This window comes from Capricornis sumatraensis, chromosome 1 (genome assembly GCF_032405125.1).
Source record: "Capricornis sumatraensis isolate serow.1 chromosome 1, serow.2, whole genome shotgun sequence".
Lineage (NCBI taxonomy): Eukaryota > Metazoa > Chordata > Mammalia > Artiodactyla > Bovidae > Capricornis > Capricornis sumatraensis.
Genome location: NC_091069.1, coordinates 94,815,543 through 94,830,662, shown reverse-complemented (window position 1 = coordinate 94,830,662; position 15,120 = coordinate 94,815,543). Strand labels below are relative to the sequence as shown.

The following is a 15,120-nucleotide window of genomic DNA, read 5'->3' as shown; positions in this document are numbered from 1 at the left end:
CTCTCCCCAGTGGTGTGGGTAGGAGAGCGGTCTCCTGGTATGCATACGCAGGAGACCAACATTTTCTCTAGAAGTGACCCATACAAGTGTGCTTCCCTGCTGCATGGCCACCAGCTGACTGGCTGCTGGGAGCTAGAGGCTGGGACAGGAGGATGCCCACCTACAGCAGTGAGGGTGAAGGAGGGAGCTGTGTCACAGTCCGAGGCCGTGGGCAGCCATGAGGTGGAGCCCAGGGCCCAGCTGCACCGCACGCAAGCCCTTTCCTGATCAGTTGAGGCTGTCCAGCCAGGGACCTAATGATTCAAAGAGCTCTGGCACGAAGTCTCCAGTAACGGTCATAATGCCAGGAAAGTAAGGGTATGTTTTAGAAAGACAAGATGAGGGAAGGTGCAGGACATTCCAGGGCCTTCAGAGACGCTATGGGGAGTGTGGGCAGGGACGTGGACGTCATGGAGGAAGTCGTGGGAGGACTACCAAGTGCAGAGTGCCAGTGCCCCAGCCGTGGTGGCCCCCTTCAGGAGTGGGCCCCTGGTTTTGGAGCAGAATGAGAACTGAGGGGAACAGAGACAAAGAGGTTGGGGGACACAGGGGAGCCCTCTGTCCTGGGGAGGGCTGAGCTGAGAGAAGGTCTGGGGGCTGGAGATGCCTCCTGCTTAACTGACCCGAGCCCTTTTCTTGGGGCCACTGCTAAGATCAAGGTCAGAAGTCTCTGTGGCATCTCGGTTGAAAGGCAGGTGGGGCTGAGGATTATACAGCTTGACTCTTCTCTGTCCTCTCACAGGTTACATTCCTTTTGGGACGCCAATTGTAAGTATTACCGTCAAAGGGTTTTCTTTTCTAAAATATTTTTTAATGTATAGCTTTACATCACCATTCATAAATATTTGAGTGAGTTGCTGATTTAGGATAAATTCCTGGAGGGGAATTATTGTAGAAAGCATCATGTATTTCTCCTTAATTCTCTTGATGTGTGTTATCAAACCTCTTCCCATAGATTGTCAGTAATTAGGACTTGCTGGTTTGATTACAGGGAAGTTTTTCCAGGGAGCTTGGGAAGTCAGAAAGTAAGGATGCCTTCTGAAAACTGAAGAACTCAGCATTATTTTTGTTCAGTTTTAAAATTGAAATTAAGTTTATTCAAATTTTTTTTATATTGGAATAAAACGAATGTACAGAAAGGTTGCATTTGTCATAAATGTACAGCTTGATAAATTTTCACAATGTGAGGTCAGCAAAGTAAACATCACTTAGATAAACAGTATTATCAGCATCTCAGAAAGCTCATGTGAACCCCTCTCAGTCACTATCCTCACAGGGAACCACTTTTCTGATTTCCTTCATTATATCCTCATTTTGCCTGTTATCAAACTTTATACGAATGGAATCACTTATATAAATTTACGTTCAGGGAGCCTGGCTTCCCTCATTCAGCTGTTTACGAGCCTTATTGTTATATGTAGTGTTAACTTGTCCTAGTTCGTTGCTGCATAACATTCCACCACACATCCTCATTTCTCTTACGTTTTGCCTGGGAGGCCAGCTAAGCGAGAGGGGTGATCCTAGAATCAGAACTGGGCTCAGGACAGGTGTATGTGTAAAATGATATCGCAGTTTCTTATAAAATTAAACATATGCTTACAATGTGAGTCAGCAATCCTACAGTTAGGTATTTACTTTAAGAGAAGTGAATACACATGTCCGTACAAAATCTATACATCAATGTTTATAGTAACTTTTTTCATATTAGCCTAAACTGATGGCCAAGATGCCAACAGATGTTAAAACCACTAAGTGAAAAATGATTGGGAACAGGATATTTACCTAGTCTAAAATTTCCTATTTATTTCATAAATATCATTCTATATTTATTAATTTATACCCTCCTATAAATAAGGGTCTTCCCTTCTACCTCCCACTTTCTTGTTTTTTAAAATTATCAGTATGGTCTTATATATTTTTTGTGTTCCATGGATAATAATTTACTTTTGTCATTATTCATTTTTATATAAAAATTATGCTAAATTTGACTAGTAGAGACCCTTAAGGCAATTTTTCTGTCCATTTGACATGACATGTTTTTTATTCTATGTACTTCAATACTTACTGGCACAATGTATGGATATTCCAAACTCATCTTGTAGTTTCTCTGCTCTGGACCTGGGCTCATCCATTTCTCCAAAGAGCCTGATTCCCTTCAGAGGGGAATGGTATTTAGAAACCAATATCTAGCTGTCTAGGTATGCTCACTGTGCTCATTGTCACTGGCGTGTCATCGCTTCTAGCCCCTCTTAGCAAACAGATCTAGGACCTACAACTTTTTAAAAATCGTGACTTCAGACTAATATGTCTAATTCCAATCCAACATCTCAAAATTAATCCCCTCCTTCCATTCCGTACCTACAATCTTTCTCCTCCCTGAGTGAGAATACAACAATGTATTTATTCAGTTACAAAATCTTGTATATACAAATAAAAGAACTTCAGCATTTCTGCATTAGTGCCACTCCAACATATATTAATCCACCAAAATGTACTAAATAAACCTCAAGATTTCTTTGAAGCTCTTTTTGTCCATGGAATAGATCCTACATATACAGCATATAGTTAGAGGACTGTGTTCAAAAGTTATTTGAATTATTTTCTTCTGTGTGTATATGTTATTTATTTGAGATATAATTAGGTTTATTTGTTTCTGTTGCCATTGAATTTCAGATGTTTCCCCATTTTTATTGATTTATTTTTGAAACTATATAAAATATCAGCGTAATTCAAAAGTCAAAGCTATATTGCGTGCTTTGTGCTAAGTCGTTTCAGTTGTGTCCAACTTTTTGTGACCCACCAGCTCCTCGGTCCATGGGACTCTCTAGGCAGGAATACTGGTGTGGGTTGTCATTTCCTTCCCTAGCAGATCTTCCCTATCCAGGGATTGAATCTGTGTCTCTTATGTCTCCTGCAGTAGGAGGCAGGTTCTTTACCACCTAGCTATATTAAAAAGGCATAATACAATTCCATTTCCCTCTCTAACCCTTCATGGGAGGTCCTTCCCACTCATCCTCTCTAAGTAAATAATCTTATGCTTCTATTTCTTTTTGTAAAAATAAGCAAATGCAAATATATTTTCCTTTCTTTTTAATTAAAGGTAGCATACTATATACGGAGAAGGCGATGGCAACCCACTCCAATATTCTTGCCTAGCAAATCCCATGGATGGAGGAGCCTGGTAGGCTGCGGTCCATGGGGTCGCTAGGAGTCGGACACAACTGAGCGACTTCACTTTCATTTTTCACTTTCATGCATTGGAGAAGGAAATGGCAACCCACTCCAGTGTTCTTGCCTGGAGAATCCCAGGGCCGGGGGAGCCTGGTGGGCTGCCATCTATGGGGTCGCACAGAGTCAGACACGACAGAAGCAACTTAGCAGCAGCAGCAGCATACTGTATAACCCTTTTGTCTGATGTTTTTTTCACTTAATGACATACCTTGGAAATCACAGTATATCAGTTTATAGAGATCTTCCTCATTCTTTTTTTTTAAATAGCTGCATAATAACCTACTATGTGGAAGTCCCATAATTTACTCAACTATTTTCTTACATGGCTTCCACGGTGGCTCAGACAATAAAGACCTGCCTGCAGTGTGGGAGATCCTGCGTTCAATCCCTGGGTCGGGAAATCCCCTGCAGAAGGGAATGGCTACCCACTCCAGTATTTTCCTACATATGGACATTTAGATTGTTTCCATTATTTTGCCAGTATGAATAAGCAAGAATAGATACTCTTGTACATATGTGTTTTGATATTGTTGGAAATATATATTTAGGGTAAATTTGTAGCTTTTCTGTAAGGAGTAATTAAATAGTCATTTCTGGCAATACTGAGCAAGAAAAAAGAAAGAGGATACAAATGAACAATACTAGGACTAAAAGATAGAATAATTAAGTTTAAAAGATCAGAATGCATTGAGCAATCTGAGGCAGTAAATTTGAAGACTTAGAAAAAACGGATACATTTCTAAAACAGTATAGATTACCAAAAACTGCCTAACAAGATGAAATACAGGATTTGAAAAGACCTGTAAAGAGAAAGAAATTAGATCAGTTGCTTAAAATGTATGCACCAAAGAAGTAACAATCAAACCAGAACTTACCACTAGGCTCCTATGATCTTTCAGGTGACCACACTCAAAGGAATAGCCAAATTCAATCTTTACAAAACTCTTTAAAGAGAATAAAAATGAGGAAATGTTCCCCAATTCATTTATGAGGCACTTTGAGACCAATACCAAATAAGTAGATACAAGAAAGAAAAATTTTAGGCCAATGTCACTTATGAAATTGTACATAAATAGTCTAAATGAAATAATAACAAGTTGAATCCAGCAATGTATTAAAATATATCTATAATATTTACCAAAAATGGTAACATTAGAGAATGTATTAATGTAGTTAATTAAATTGAAGGAGAAATGATGACTTAGTAGATACAGAAAAATCATTGATACAATATAACTCCATTTATAATTTTTTAAAAAAGATTATTTAGGTCTAGAAAGGAGGTTCATTAACTTAATAGAATATCTGTCAAAAAAGAGGAAAACCACCAAACCCCATAGCAAGCACTATTCTTTAAAACATTTTTTATTTGGAGGATAATTGCTTTGCTATTTTGTGTTGGTTTCTGATGTACAGCAACATGAATCAGCTTGAAGTATCCATGCGTTCCCCTCCGTCTTGAGCTTCCCTCCCACCCTACCCCCATCCCAGCTCTCTAGGGCATCACAGAGCACTGAGCTGAGTGATCTGTTTCACACGTGGGAGTGTCTATGTCAATGCTACTGTCTCAATTCGTCTCTTTCTCCTACTGTGTCCACAAGTTCATTCTCTATGTCATGCCTCTACTCCTGCCCTGGAAATAGGTTCATCAATACCATTTTTCTGGATTCCATATATATTCGCTAATGTGCAGTATTTGTTTTTCTCTTTCAAACTTTCTTCACTCTGTATAACAGGCTGCAGGTTCATCCACCTCACTTTAACTGATTCGAATTCCTTCTGCCTTATGACTGAGTAATATTCCATTGTGGGACTTCCCTGGTGGCTCAGTAGTAAAGAATCCGCCTGCCAATGCAGGAAATGGGGGTTCACTGCCTGGGTTGGGAAGATCCCCTGGAGAAGGAAATGGCAACCCACTCCAGTATTCTTGCCTGCGGAATCCCATGGACAGAGGAGCCTGGTGGGCCACGGTCCATGGGGTCACAAAAGAGTTGGACCTGACTTAGCGACTAAACAACAGCAGCAACAACATTCTATTGTGTAAATGCACCACAGATTCTTTATCCAGTCACCTGTCGATGGACATCTAGGTTGCTTCCATGTCCTAACTGTCACAAATAGTGCTGCTGTGAACATAGGGCACAGGAGTCTTTTTGAATTATTGTTTTCTCAGGGTATATGCCCAGTAGTGAGATTGCTGGGTCATATGGTAGTTTTTATTTATTTTTTTAAAATATAAATGTATTTATTTTAATTGGAGGTTAGTTACTTTACAATACTGTATTGGTTTTTCCATACATCAACATGAATCCACCACAGGTATACATGTGTTCCCCATCCTGAACCCCCCTCCCTCCTCCCTTCCCATACCATCCCTCTGGGTCATCCCAGCGCACCAGCCCCAAGCATCCGGTATCATGCATCGAACCTGGACTGGTGATTCGTTTCATATATGATATTATACATGTTTCAATACCATTCTCCCAAATCATCCCACCCTCTCCTTCTCCCACAGAGTCCAAAAGACTGTTCTATACACCTGTGTCTCTCCTAGTTTTTTAAGGCTCCATACAGTTTTCCATAGTGGCTGTATCAATTTATATTCTCACCAATAGAGCAAGAAGGTTCCCTTGTTTCCACATCCTCTCCAGCATTTATTATTCGTAGATTTTTTTTTGATGATGGCCATTCTGATGATGGCCATTCTACAGTGAGGTGATACCTCACTGTAGTTTTGATTTGCGTTTCTTAATACTGAGCGATGTTGAGCAACTTTTCATGTGTTTTTTGGCCATCTGTATGTCTTCTTTGGAGAAATATCTGTTTAAGTCTTCCACCCATCAATTTTTTTTTAATTGGAGGATATTGCTTTACAATATTATGTTGGTTTCTGCTGTACAACCATGCGAATCAGCCATAAGCATACAGATATTCCCTCCCTCTTGAGTTCCACCCATTATTTGATTAAGTTGTCCGTTGCAAGTACCATTCTTAAAGATGAATCAAATAAAGTTAAAATCTTAATGTCTGGGACAGAGTAAGAAGGTTTGATAACAGTGCTTCTATCCGTCATTTTCCTAAGAGACTAACAAGTAGAATAAGACGTGAAAAATATCAGGATAGGAAAGGAAGAAACACAAGTGTTCATGAGAACAGGCAAACTGTGGGAACTACTGTTTTATAAGAGTTCTGGATGTAGGACAAATATATAAAATCATTGCTGTATGCCTATAGTTCAGTTCACTTCAGTCGCTCAGTCATGTCTGACTCTTTGCAACCTGTGAACCGCAGCACGTCAGGCCTCCCTGTCCATCACCAACTCCCCGAGTCCACCCAAACCCATGTCCATCGAGTCGGTGATGCCATCCAACCATCTCATTCTCTGTCGTCCCCTTCTCCTCCTGCCCCCAATCCCTCTCAGCATCAGGGTCTTTTCCAATGAGTCAGCTCTTTGGATGAGGTGGCCAAAGTATTGGAGTTTCAGCTTCAACATCAGTCCTTCCAATGAACACCCAGGACTGATCTCCTCTAGGATGGAGTGGTTGGATCTCCTTGCAGTCCAAAGGACTCTGAAGAATCTTCTCCAACACCACAGTTCAAAAGCATCAATTCTTCGGCGCTCAGCTTTCTTTATAGTCCAACTCTCACATCCATGCATGACCACTGGAAAAACCATAAGCTTGACTAGATAGACCTTTGTTGGCAAAGTAATGTCTGCCTATAAGCCTATAGCAAACATTTAGATTTTGATTTAAAAAAAAAAACATTTAAAATAGCACTTAGAATGATGTTACCCAAAATAAATTCAAGAAAAAATAAATTACCCAAAATAAATTCAAGAAAGGATATGCAAGACCTTTATGGAAAAACTTATAGCACTTTATTGAAGGCCACTGGAAACCTTCAACTAAATAAATGGATAAATATATCACTGTGGGTAGAAGTATTTGTAATCATGAAGATACTCATTTTCTTCAAATTATATTCAATATAATTCCAACCAAAATAACAGGGTTTTTCATGGAACTTAACAGATTGATACTAAAAGTTAATGAACAGGCTAAACTGGTGTTGGAGAAGACTCTTGAGAGTCCCTTGGACTGCAAGGAGATCCAACCAGTCCATCCTAAAGGAGATCAGTCCTGGGTGTTCATTGGAAGGACTGATGCTGAACCTGAAACGCCAATACTTTGGCCACCTGATGTGAAGAGTTGACTCATTGGAAAAGACTCTAATGCTGGGAGGGATTAGGGGCAGGAGGAGAAGGGGACGACAGAGGATGAGATGGTTGGATGGCATCACCGACTCGATGGACATGGGTTTGAGTGAACTCCGGGAGTTGGTGATGGATAGGGAGGCCTGGGGAGAAGGCAATGGCACCCCACTCCAGTACTCTTGCCTGGAGAATCCCATGGGCGGAGGAGCCTGGTGGACTGCAGTCCATGGGGTCACTGAGTCGGACACAACTGAGCGACTTCACTTTCAGTTTTCACTTTCACCCATTGGAGAAGGAAATGGCAACCCACTCCAGTGTTCTTGCCTGGAGAATCCCAGGGATGGGGGAGCCTGGTGGGCTGCCATCTATGGGGTCGCACAGAGTTGGACACCACTGAAGCGACTTAGCAGCAGCAGCAGGGAGGCCTAGCATGCTGTAGTTCATGGGGTCGCAAAGGGTAGGGCATGACTGAGTGACTGTACTGAACTGAACTGAAGGGCCAAGAACAGCCAAGACAATTTTCAAGAATGTGGTGATAGGAGAGTCACCTTAGAAAGTAGTATAGAAGTGAAAGTGAGAGTCACTCAGTCGTGTATGGCTCTTTGCAACCCCATGGACTATACAGTCCATGGAATTCTCCAGGCCAGAATACTGCAGTGCGGAGCCTGTCTCTTCTCCAGTGGATTGTCCCGACCCAGGAATCAAACTGGGGTCTCCTGCATTGCAGGTGGATTCTTTACCAACTGAGTTTTGGTTTGGGTTTGGGGATAGGCAAATAGATCATTGGAGTGGACTAGAAAGTTTGGAAACATGCCCATACCCATATGGAAGCTTGATATTTGACGGTTCAGTGGAGAAGAAAGATGGACCTTGTAACAAATGATGCTACCTATATGGAGAAGAAAGAAAGGTAGATTTCACCTCATACACAAAACACTTTCTATATGAAAAGAAAATACTTGCAGCACTGTTTATAACAGCAAAATAAAGAAAACCACTGAAATCCCCATCAACAAGAGAATGGAAAAATAAGTCACAGAGAAGGCAATGGCACCCCACTCCAGTATTCTTGCCTGGAAAATCCTATGGATGGAGGAGCCTGATGGGCTGCAGTCCATGGGGTCGCTAAGAGTCAGACACGACTGAGCGAATTCACTTTCACTTTTCACTTTCATGCATTGGAGAAGGAAATGGCAACCCACTCCAGTGTTCTTGCCTGGAGAATCCCAGGGACGGGGGAGCCTGGTGGGCTGCCATCTATGGGGTCGCACAGAGTTGGACACCACTGAAGCGACTTAGCGACAGTGATACTTAAGAAAACAACACAGGAAAGAAAAAAATGAACAGGGCTACAACTGTCAGTACTGATAAATCTCAAAAACAATGATGAATGAAGAGAAAGTAGCAGAGTAAGAATCCTGTCTGGTGTAATTTATGTAATGTTTCAATACGTAAAGCAATATCATATATACTATATATTAACATATAACAATATATAATAATATATATTTATGGGTATATTTTTCATGGAGTCATAGAAACACTCATGGGAACAGTCAGCAACAGATTCATGATCCTACTTACCTCTGGAGAGAGAGAGCAGCGGGATCTAGCAGGACAGGAGGAGCTTCATTCATAGCTTTTATGTTTCATCTTTCAAAAAGAAAATTTTCACCAAAATTTAACAAAATAATTAGATTTGGCAGTGTGTGGATGTTCATTATACTGTCCTCTGGACTTCTCTGTACACTTGAAATGTTTCATTTTATGCATGTATTTTAAATATGTATCAGCATGTTTAGGCATATCATTCTCATCTTTATCCTTTTGTAGTTTCTCTGAAACTTCTACATTGTTCTGAAATAGAAGAGAAAGTATTATAAACTTCTCCCACCATAATTGTGTGTGTTTAATTTCCTTACATTGCTCATAGTTGTTGCTGTGTACATTTCAGTGCAGTGGGGTTTGGTATGTTTATGACATTTTTGTCTTGAGGTTACAGTCTACACCTTCCCACCTCTCTTTCTCTCACAGATGCACACACATACACACACACATGAAATATCTGCTTCTCTGAATATCGTTGTCTTGAATTCTACTTCATCTCATGTTAACATTTCTATTCCCTTTTTGTTTGTTCGACTTGTAAATTGTTGCCTACACATTTTCATTAGAGTGATATTTCTGTGTATATGTCTCTCATAGACAAAACTGAACTGAATTCTACTTTTTTTTCTAACCCACTTTGAGAAACTGTCTTTAACTTCAATAATTAATGGAACTTGCTCATATTTATTCTGCCACTGGTTATTGTGAGCACTTATCCCAGCCATCCAGTAGTAAGTTTGTTACTGTTTCCATTTATTTTCCCGATTTATGCTAGACTGATAATTTTTATTGGTCCTTTTTGTTTCTTAAGTAGTTTGGAAGATGAACATCTTAATCCTCTCTAGTTACCATTTACCTGTAATGTGTTATAGAGAGATTTCATTGATGTTTACCTTATCAATATCAATAACTGAATAGGAAATAGGATCTCCCCAATCCTACTCATAAAGGGAGAGATTTTTAGCACACCATCTTAGCCTGTTTTCTACCATTTCATTCATATGCACTTGCCCAGATTTTGCATATAGTCTGGAATCTCACCAGCTTTTTGAACCCTTGCTTAACACCTATATTAAACTTCACAAGTATTTAGGCTGCGTGTGTGTGTGTGTGTGTGTGTGTGTGTGTGTGTATGTATGTATGTGTGTGTGTGTGTTCTCTATGCTTGGCTAGAGTACTTTTTTGAATAATATTAAGAGTGTGTGGGCAATACTTTCTGAGTCCTTGCATATCTGAAATGATTTTTTTCCCCTCTTATACATGAACAATAGTTGGCCTGATTCTCTTTTTCTTTATAGGTAAACCTCCCCCATTCCCTTTGGGATCTTTTGGTATTTTTTCTCTTTTTATCTTTGGAGTGCAGAAATATACTTAGAATTAAAAAAATCTTCTCCATATATTTTATAAAATTATACAAGTAATACATGAATATGTTCTTTGGAATTCAAAAATAACACTAAGAATTTTTTAAAGAATATTTTTAAAGTTATACAAGTAATACATGAATGTGTTCTCTCAACTCAGAATTCAAACAATGCAAAAAAATATTAAAGTTCCTCTGACAATCCTGAACTCCAAATCTGTTCCCAGAAGTAATCTCTATAAGAATTTTAGTGTGAACTTTCAGGACTTTTTTCTAGGTATTTGCATAAATATGAATCATCACTAAAAGTTTTGTTTTGTTTTATATCTTTTCCATTAAAAATACAAAAATATACTTATTTATCTACAAATAGCTTAATTACACTTAGCAGTTTGCCTATGTAAAGATCTCTTTCCTTCCTTCCCTCCTCGTCCCATTTTTCCTGCTGAGTAACATTCTCTCCCGTAGTGATGCATTTAGATTGTTTCTCATAATTTTCTATTAGAAATAACAGTGCTGTGGGAAAATACTTATAAAGCTTTTCTTGTACAAGTATGAGGATTTCTTAAGGGCCCAGAAATTGAGCTTGCTGTGTAAAAGACAATGCACATTTCCCTGAACAACAAAAGATCTCACTTCTTTTCATATATTTATTGACTATTTACATTTCTTCTTTTGTGAATTAGCTATTAACGTCCTTTGCCCATTCTTCCATTGACTATATTTTTCTAATTAATTTGTAAGTATTTCTTATATGCTGCTGCTGCTGCTAAGTCGTTTCAGTCGTGTCCAATTCTGTGTGACCCCATAGACGGCAGCCCACCAGGCTCCCCTGTCCCTGGGATTCTCCAGGCAAGCACACTGGAGTGGGTTGCCATTTCCTTCTCCAATGCAGGAAAGTGAAAAGTGAAAGTGAAGTCGCTCAGTCGTGTCTGACTCTTCGCGACCCCATGGACTGCAGCCCACCAGGCTCCTCCATCCATGGGATTTTCCAGGCAAGAGTACTGGAGTGGGTTCCCATTTCCTTCCCCAATTCCTTATATATTTGAATATTAATCCTTTGAAGTATATATATTGGAAATCTCTTCTCCTAGCCATTCTTTCTTTACTCTCTGGTGTCTTTGGTAGAAAAGTTTTAAATATTGATTCTTAAAATATAATGGTCTTTTTTAGGATTGAGCTTTGAGTCTTGTCCCCACTTCTCACCTCCATCTCCTTTATTAAAATAACTGGATTTTTGAGAGTTGTTTTTAGGAATCAGCTTGTAGATGTATTTATCAATTCTTCTGTTTTCATTTTCTAATTTATTCTTATCTTCATAATATCCACTTTTCCTCTTTGATTTGTTATGGCTGGCTTTTTTTTTTTTTTAACTTATTGCTTTGAATTTATTCTTATTTAGTCTCATTCTTTCCTTCTAATGAAAAACTCTTTAGGCCTCTGAATTTGCTTCTGAGTATATATCAAATACTTGGCTATATCTAATATGTTTTCATACAATGATCTATATTTTTATTTTTGAAATAAGTTTGAAATTATAGCTTTGAATCCTCTTTAATCAATTAGTCAGAAGAATACATTTTAAATTCCAAATGATTGTGTTTTAAAATTATATATTCTTTTATTATTATGTCTAGTTTATCTTATTTTTAGAGAGAGTCACCTCTACAATTTTGCCATTTGAAATTTATTATGGTTTTCTTTGTAGCATAGTATATGATTATATGAGAAGTAGGATCGTTTGTATATAACAAAAAGTTCAAAACAATAGTAGTTTAAACAAAATAATTTATTTCCCTCTCAGATCAAAGAATTTTGGAGATAGGCAGAACCCACAGTCATTCTGAATCCAGACTTCCATTTTTCTACATCATTCTCAGTGCTGGCGTCTAGTGTCAGTAACTTTTTAGCCCAGGATGGCTGCTGAAGTTCCAGTCATCACATCTACATCCCAGGGAGGAGAAAGAAGGGAGAAGTAAAAGGATGTACCTCTTACGTGAGTCATTTCCCTTTAAGTAGTCCTCTTCAGAGTATCACACAACAGTTTTGTTTATATTATATTAGAAATTAGCTAGATATATATAGTCAATCCCTAATTATAGGGATTTGTTAGTGAGAAAGAAGAAAAGAATTGCTATAAGTAGTCAAACAAGGATCTTCCATAATAATTTTTAATAAATATTCCATCAATGATTAAAAATAAAGAGTATATCATTTGGCAGTATCGTCTCTCTCAAACCACAGAAGTTGAATTTGGGGCTTATTTCTCATAGGAGGTCAACTGGACCCTTTCAAAATTAATGGCTGCCATCAACTGATATAATCTAGCCAACCCAAGGGATGTCCACACTCTCTCTCGTTCACAAGTGTTATTGAGGACACCCCGTAGTTTTCCTCTCTCTCCTCTTCCTAAGACAAATCAATCACCCCAGGGCCACTACGGCCTTGTTTTGTAGGTGTCGTAGGAACGTGGGTGCTGATTCCCATGTTGCTAAAGGCTTTACTGCTGAAGTAGACACTGTGAATGTCCTACCAGGACCAGTGCCTCCCATCCTGGAGCAAACATCCCTCTGCGAAGAAATGTGTAGGATGTGAGAATAGGAATCGTAGCCTCTGACACCCTGTATGAACACATGATTGGGATTAATGGGCAACATGACTTGGGATGGTCTCAGTGGCAGCTGGAGCAAAATGACAATACTCACCTAGCCTCCCTAGGTGAGACTCACTTCTTAGCCCCAAGTAGCTGTATCCCAGGATTCAGAACAGCTGGGCCAGAGGCCAGGTCCCAGGAGGACCTGGTTGTGGAGAGCCTGTGGCCTTCTATCTGGGCACTTTGATGTGGATGAGCAATGCGAGGACTCGTTGGTCCCACTCCCTTCTTGGGGCCACCACCTTGCCCAGTAAGGAGGGAGCACTGTGATTGTCTGGGCACTTCAACCCCCGGCCTGGCTTCCACCATCCGCATCATCTCTCCTAAGACCCTGCTGTCTCCTGCTAGCGCTGAACATCTCAGTAAGGGCGTGGTCTGAAGGGGAGTGAAGGTTCCAGTCCATGCCTTAGGGAAGCCCCTGCTCTGATAGAATGGGTAAGAAATATACACATGCAGAAACCACTAAAATGCTTACCAAAATAGAAATGGGGTGCCAGCGAATGTGCTAGGAACTGGGTCCCTGAGTGATAAAGGGAAGGGGTGAGTCAGGCTGGCAGGTGTCTTGGCTAAGATGCTTCTGGAAGTAATATCCGAATTACCTCCTGCGCAGGTGAGCATCCCTGACTTGACACCCCCCTCCCATGCTGCTCCCGCCTTGCCTGAGAGTAACCCTGCCCCCATCCTGCTCACTCCCAGAGCTCAGGAGAAACGAGCTGGTTTTCTCCCAGAAGCTGGTGCCAGTTTAGTCAGCAGATTTCACAGATCTACTGGCACCCATGTAGTGTCTTATTTTAAGCTTAACATTTGAAGATGGAAACTTTTCCCCTTTGATGTGTGGCAAAGAGATCCCAATTTATACATAAGCATGGCGGCTAAGCCAGTGCACCAAGGCTGTTCCCAAGGCGGGTGCAGTTCATGGCTCCCCTTTTTCAGGTACCTTCCCAGAAAGACCCCCAACAGCTGTGATCGCTTCTGACAATTGGCATCTAAGTCCTCAGGTTTCCTTCAAGAGATATGCAGCCCTGTGCTTTCTGGGCACGTGTGGCTGGGAGAGGCAGGGCCAGGGTGTGGGCCCCCATCCTGCCCTTTCTGCATTTCTCCAGCTGCCAGCCTCTACCCTTGGCCCGCATAATGTCTCAGGACAGCGAGCCTAAGGTTCTCCCAGGCGGCCTCTGTGTCTCCCTTCTCGGCCCTGAGCTCCCTGACACTGCCATCCTCCTCTCCTCTCTCGTGTCATTCTGGGAGTCTCGCAACTCAAGCCTGAAACCCCTCATATCCAGCTGGAAGGCTGAGGAGGGCAGACCAGGAGCATCCTGTCAGAGAATTCAGAGGTCTCGGGTTACTTCCAAACCTGACGTTTTCTTGGGACTTGAGGAGCCCTATCTACTCTGAACCCGCTCATTTTAATGCTGCAGATGATTGTGTAGACTTAGAAACCCCACTTCTGCAAAAGTGCTGGTATAAGTCACATCCTCTCTGTGGGGAGGACGGGTGGACCATGGAGGGTTCACTTACGTGAGGATTTGGCTGAGTCTCAGGGCCTTTCTCACATCTCCCAACCCTCTTCATCCCAGACTCCACTTTTTCACACATTTCAATCCCAACCACAATTTTCTTCCTGGCCATTGTGATCAGACACCAAAATGGCTGGTGTCTGATTTGCCTCTGACTGCAGCTCTGGCTTAGTTTATACCATCCAAGAGGTGGGGTTCAGTTACACTGGAATGGACCAGTCAGGGACAAACATTCATTTGACAAAAGATATTTTCTTGAAATGGTTGGGCTGCTTTAAATAGCAGCACCCCTAATGTGCCCGAGTGTTACTTTTCGGACCATTAGCTATAGAAATCAGAAGATGGAGACAAAGTCGAAGGAAAAAGCAGGCAAATTGTTGAGTACCGGAGCCCATGCAAGGTCTTTTGAAAATGAAGAGGAACATTTTAGAACTGAGCACATCAGTGTGGAGGAAAAGCGTGTGATGCTAAAGGACTGTTGCTTTGCCGGCGAGGA

The 15,120-nt window shown here is 40.7% G+C and overlaps 1 protein-coding gene across 4 annotated transcripts in view; it reads left to right on the top strand.

The window, feature by feature from the left end:
- The window catches only part of SFXN5 (sideroflexin 5), a 124,621-nt gene that overhangs the window by 43,142 nt on the left and 66,359 nt on the right, over positions 1–15,120 (top strand). For all 4 annotated transcript variants that reach the window (XM_068966139.1, XM_068966152.1, XM_068966146.1 and 1 more), the window contains one exon: positions 782–807. In XM_068966139.1, the coding sequence (XP_068822240.1) occupies positions 782–807 (26 nt within the window). The remainder of the gene's footprint in view (positions 1–781; positions 808–15,120) is intronic.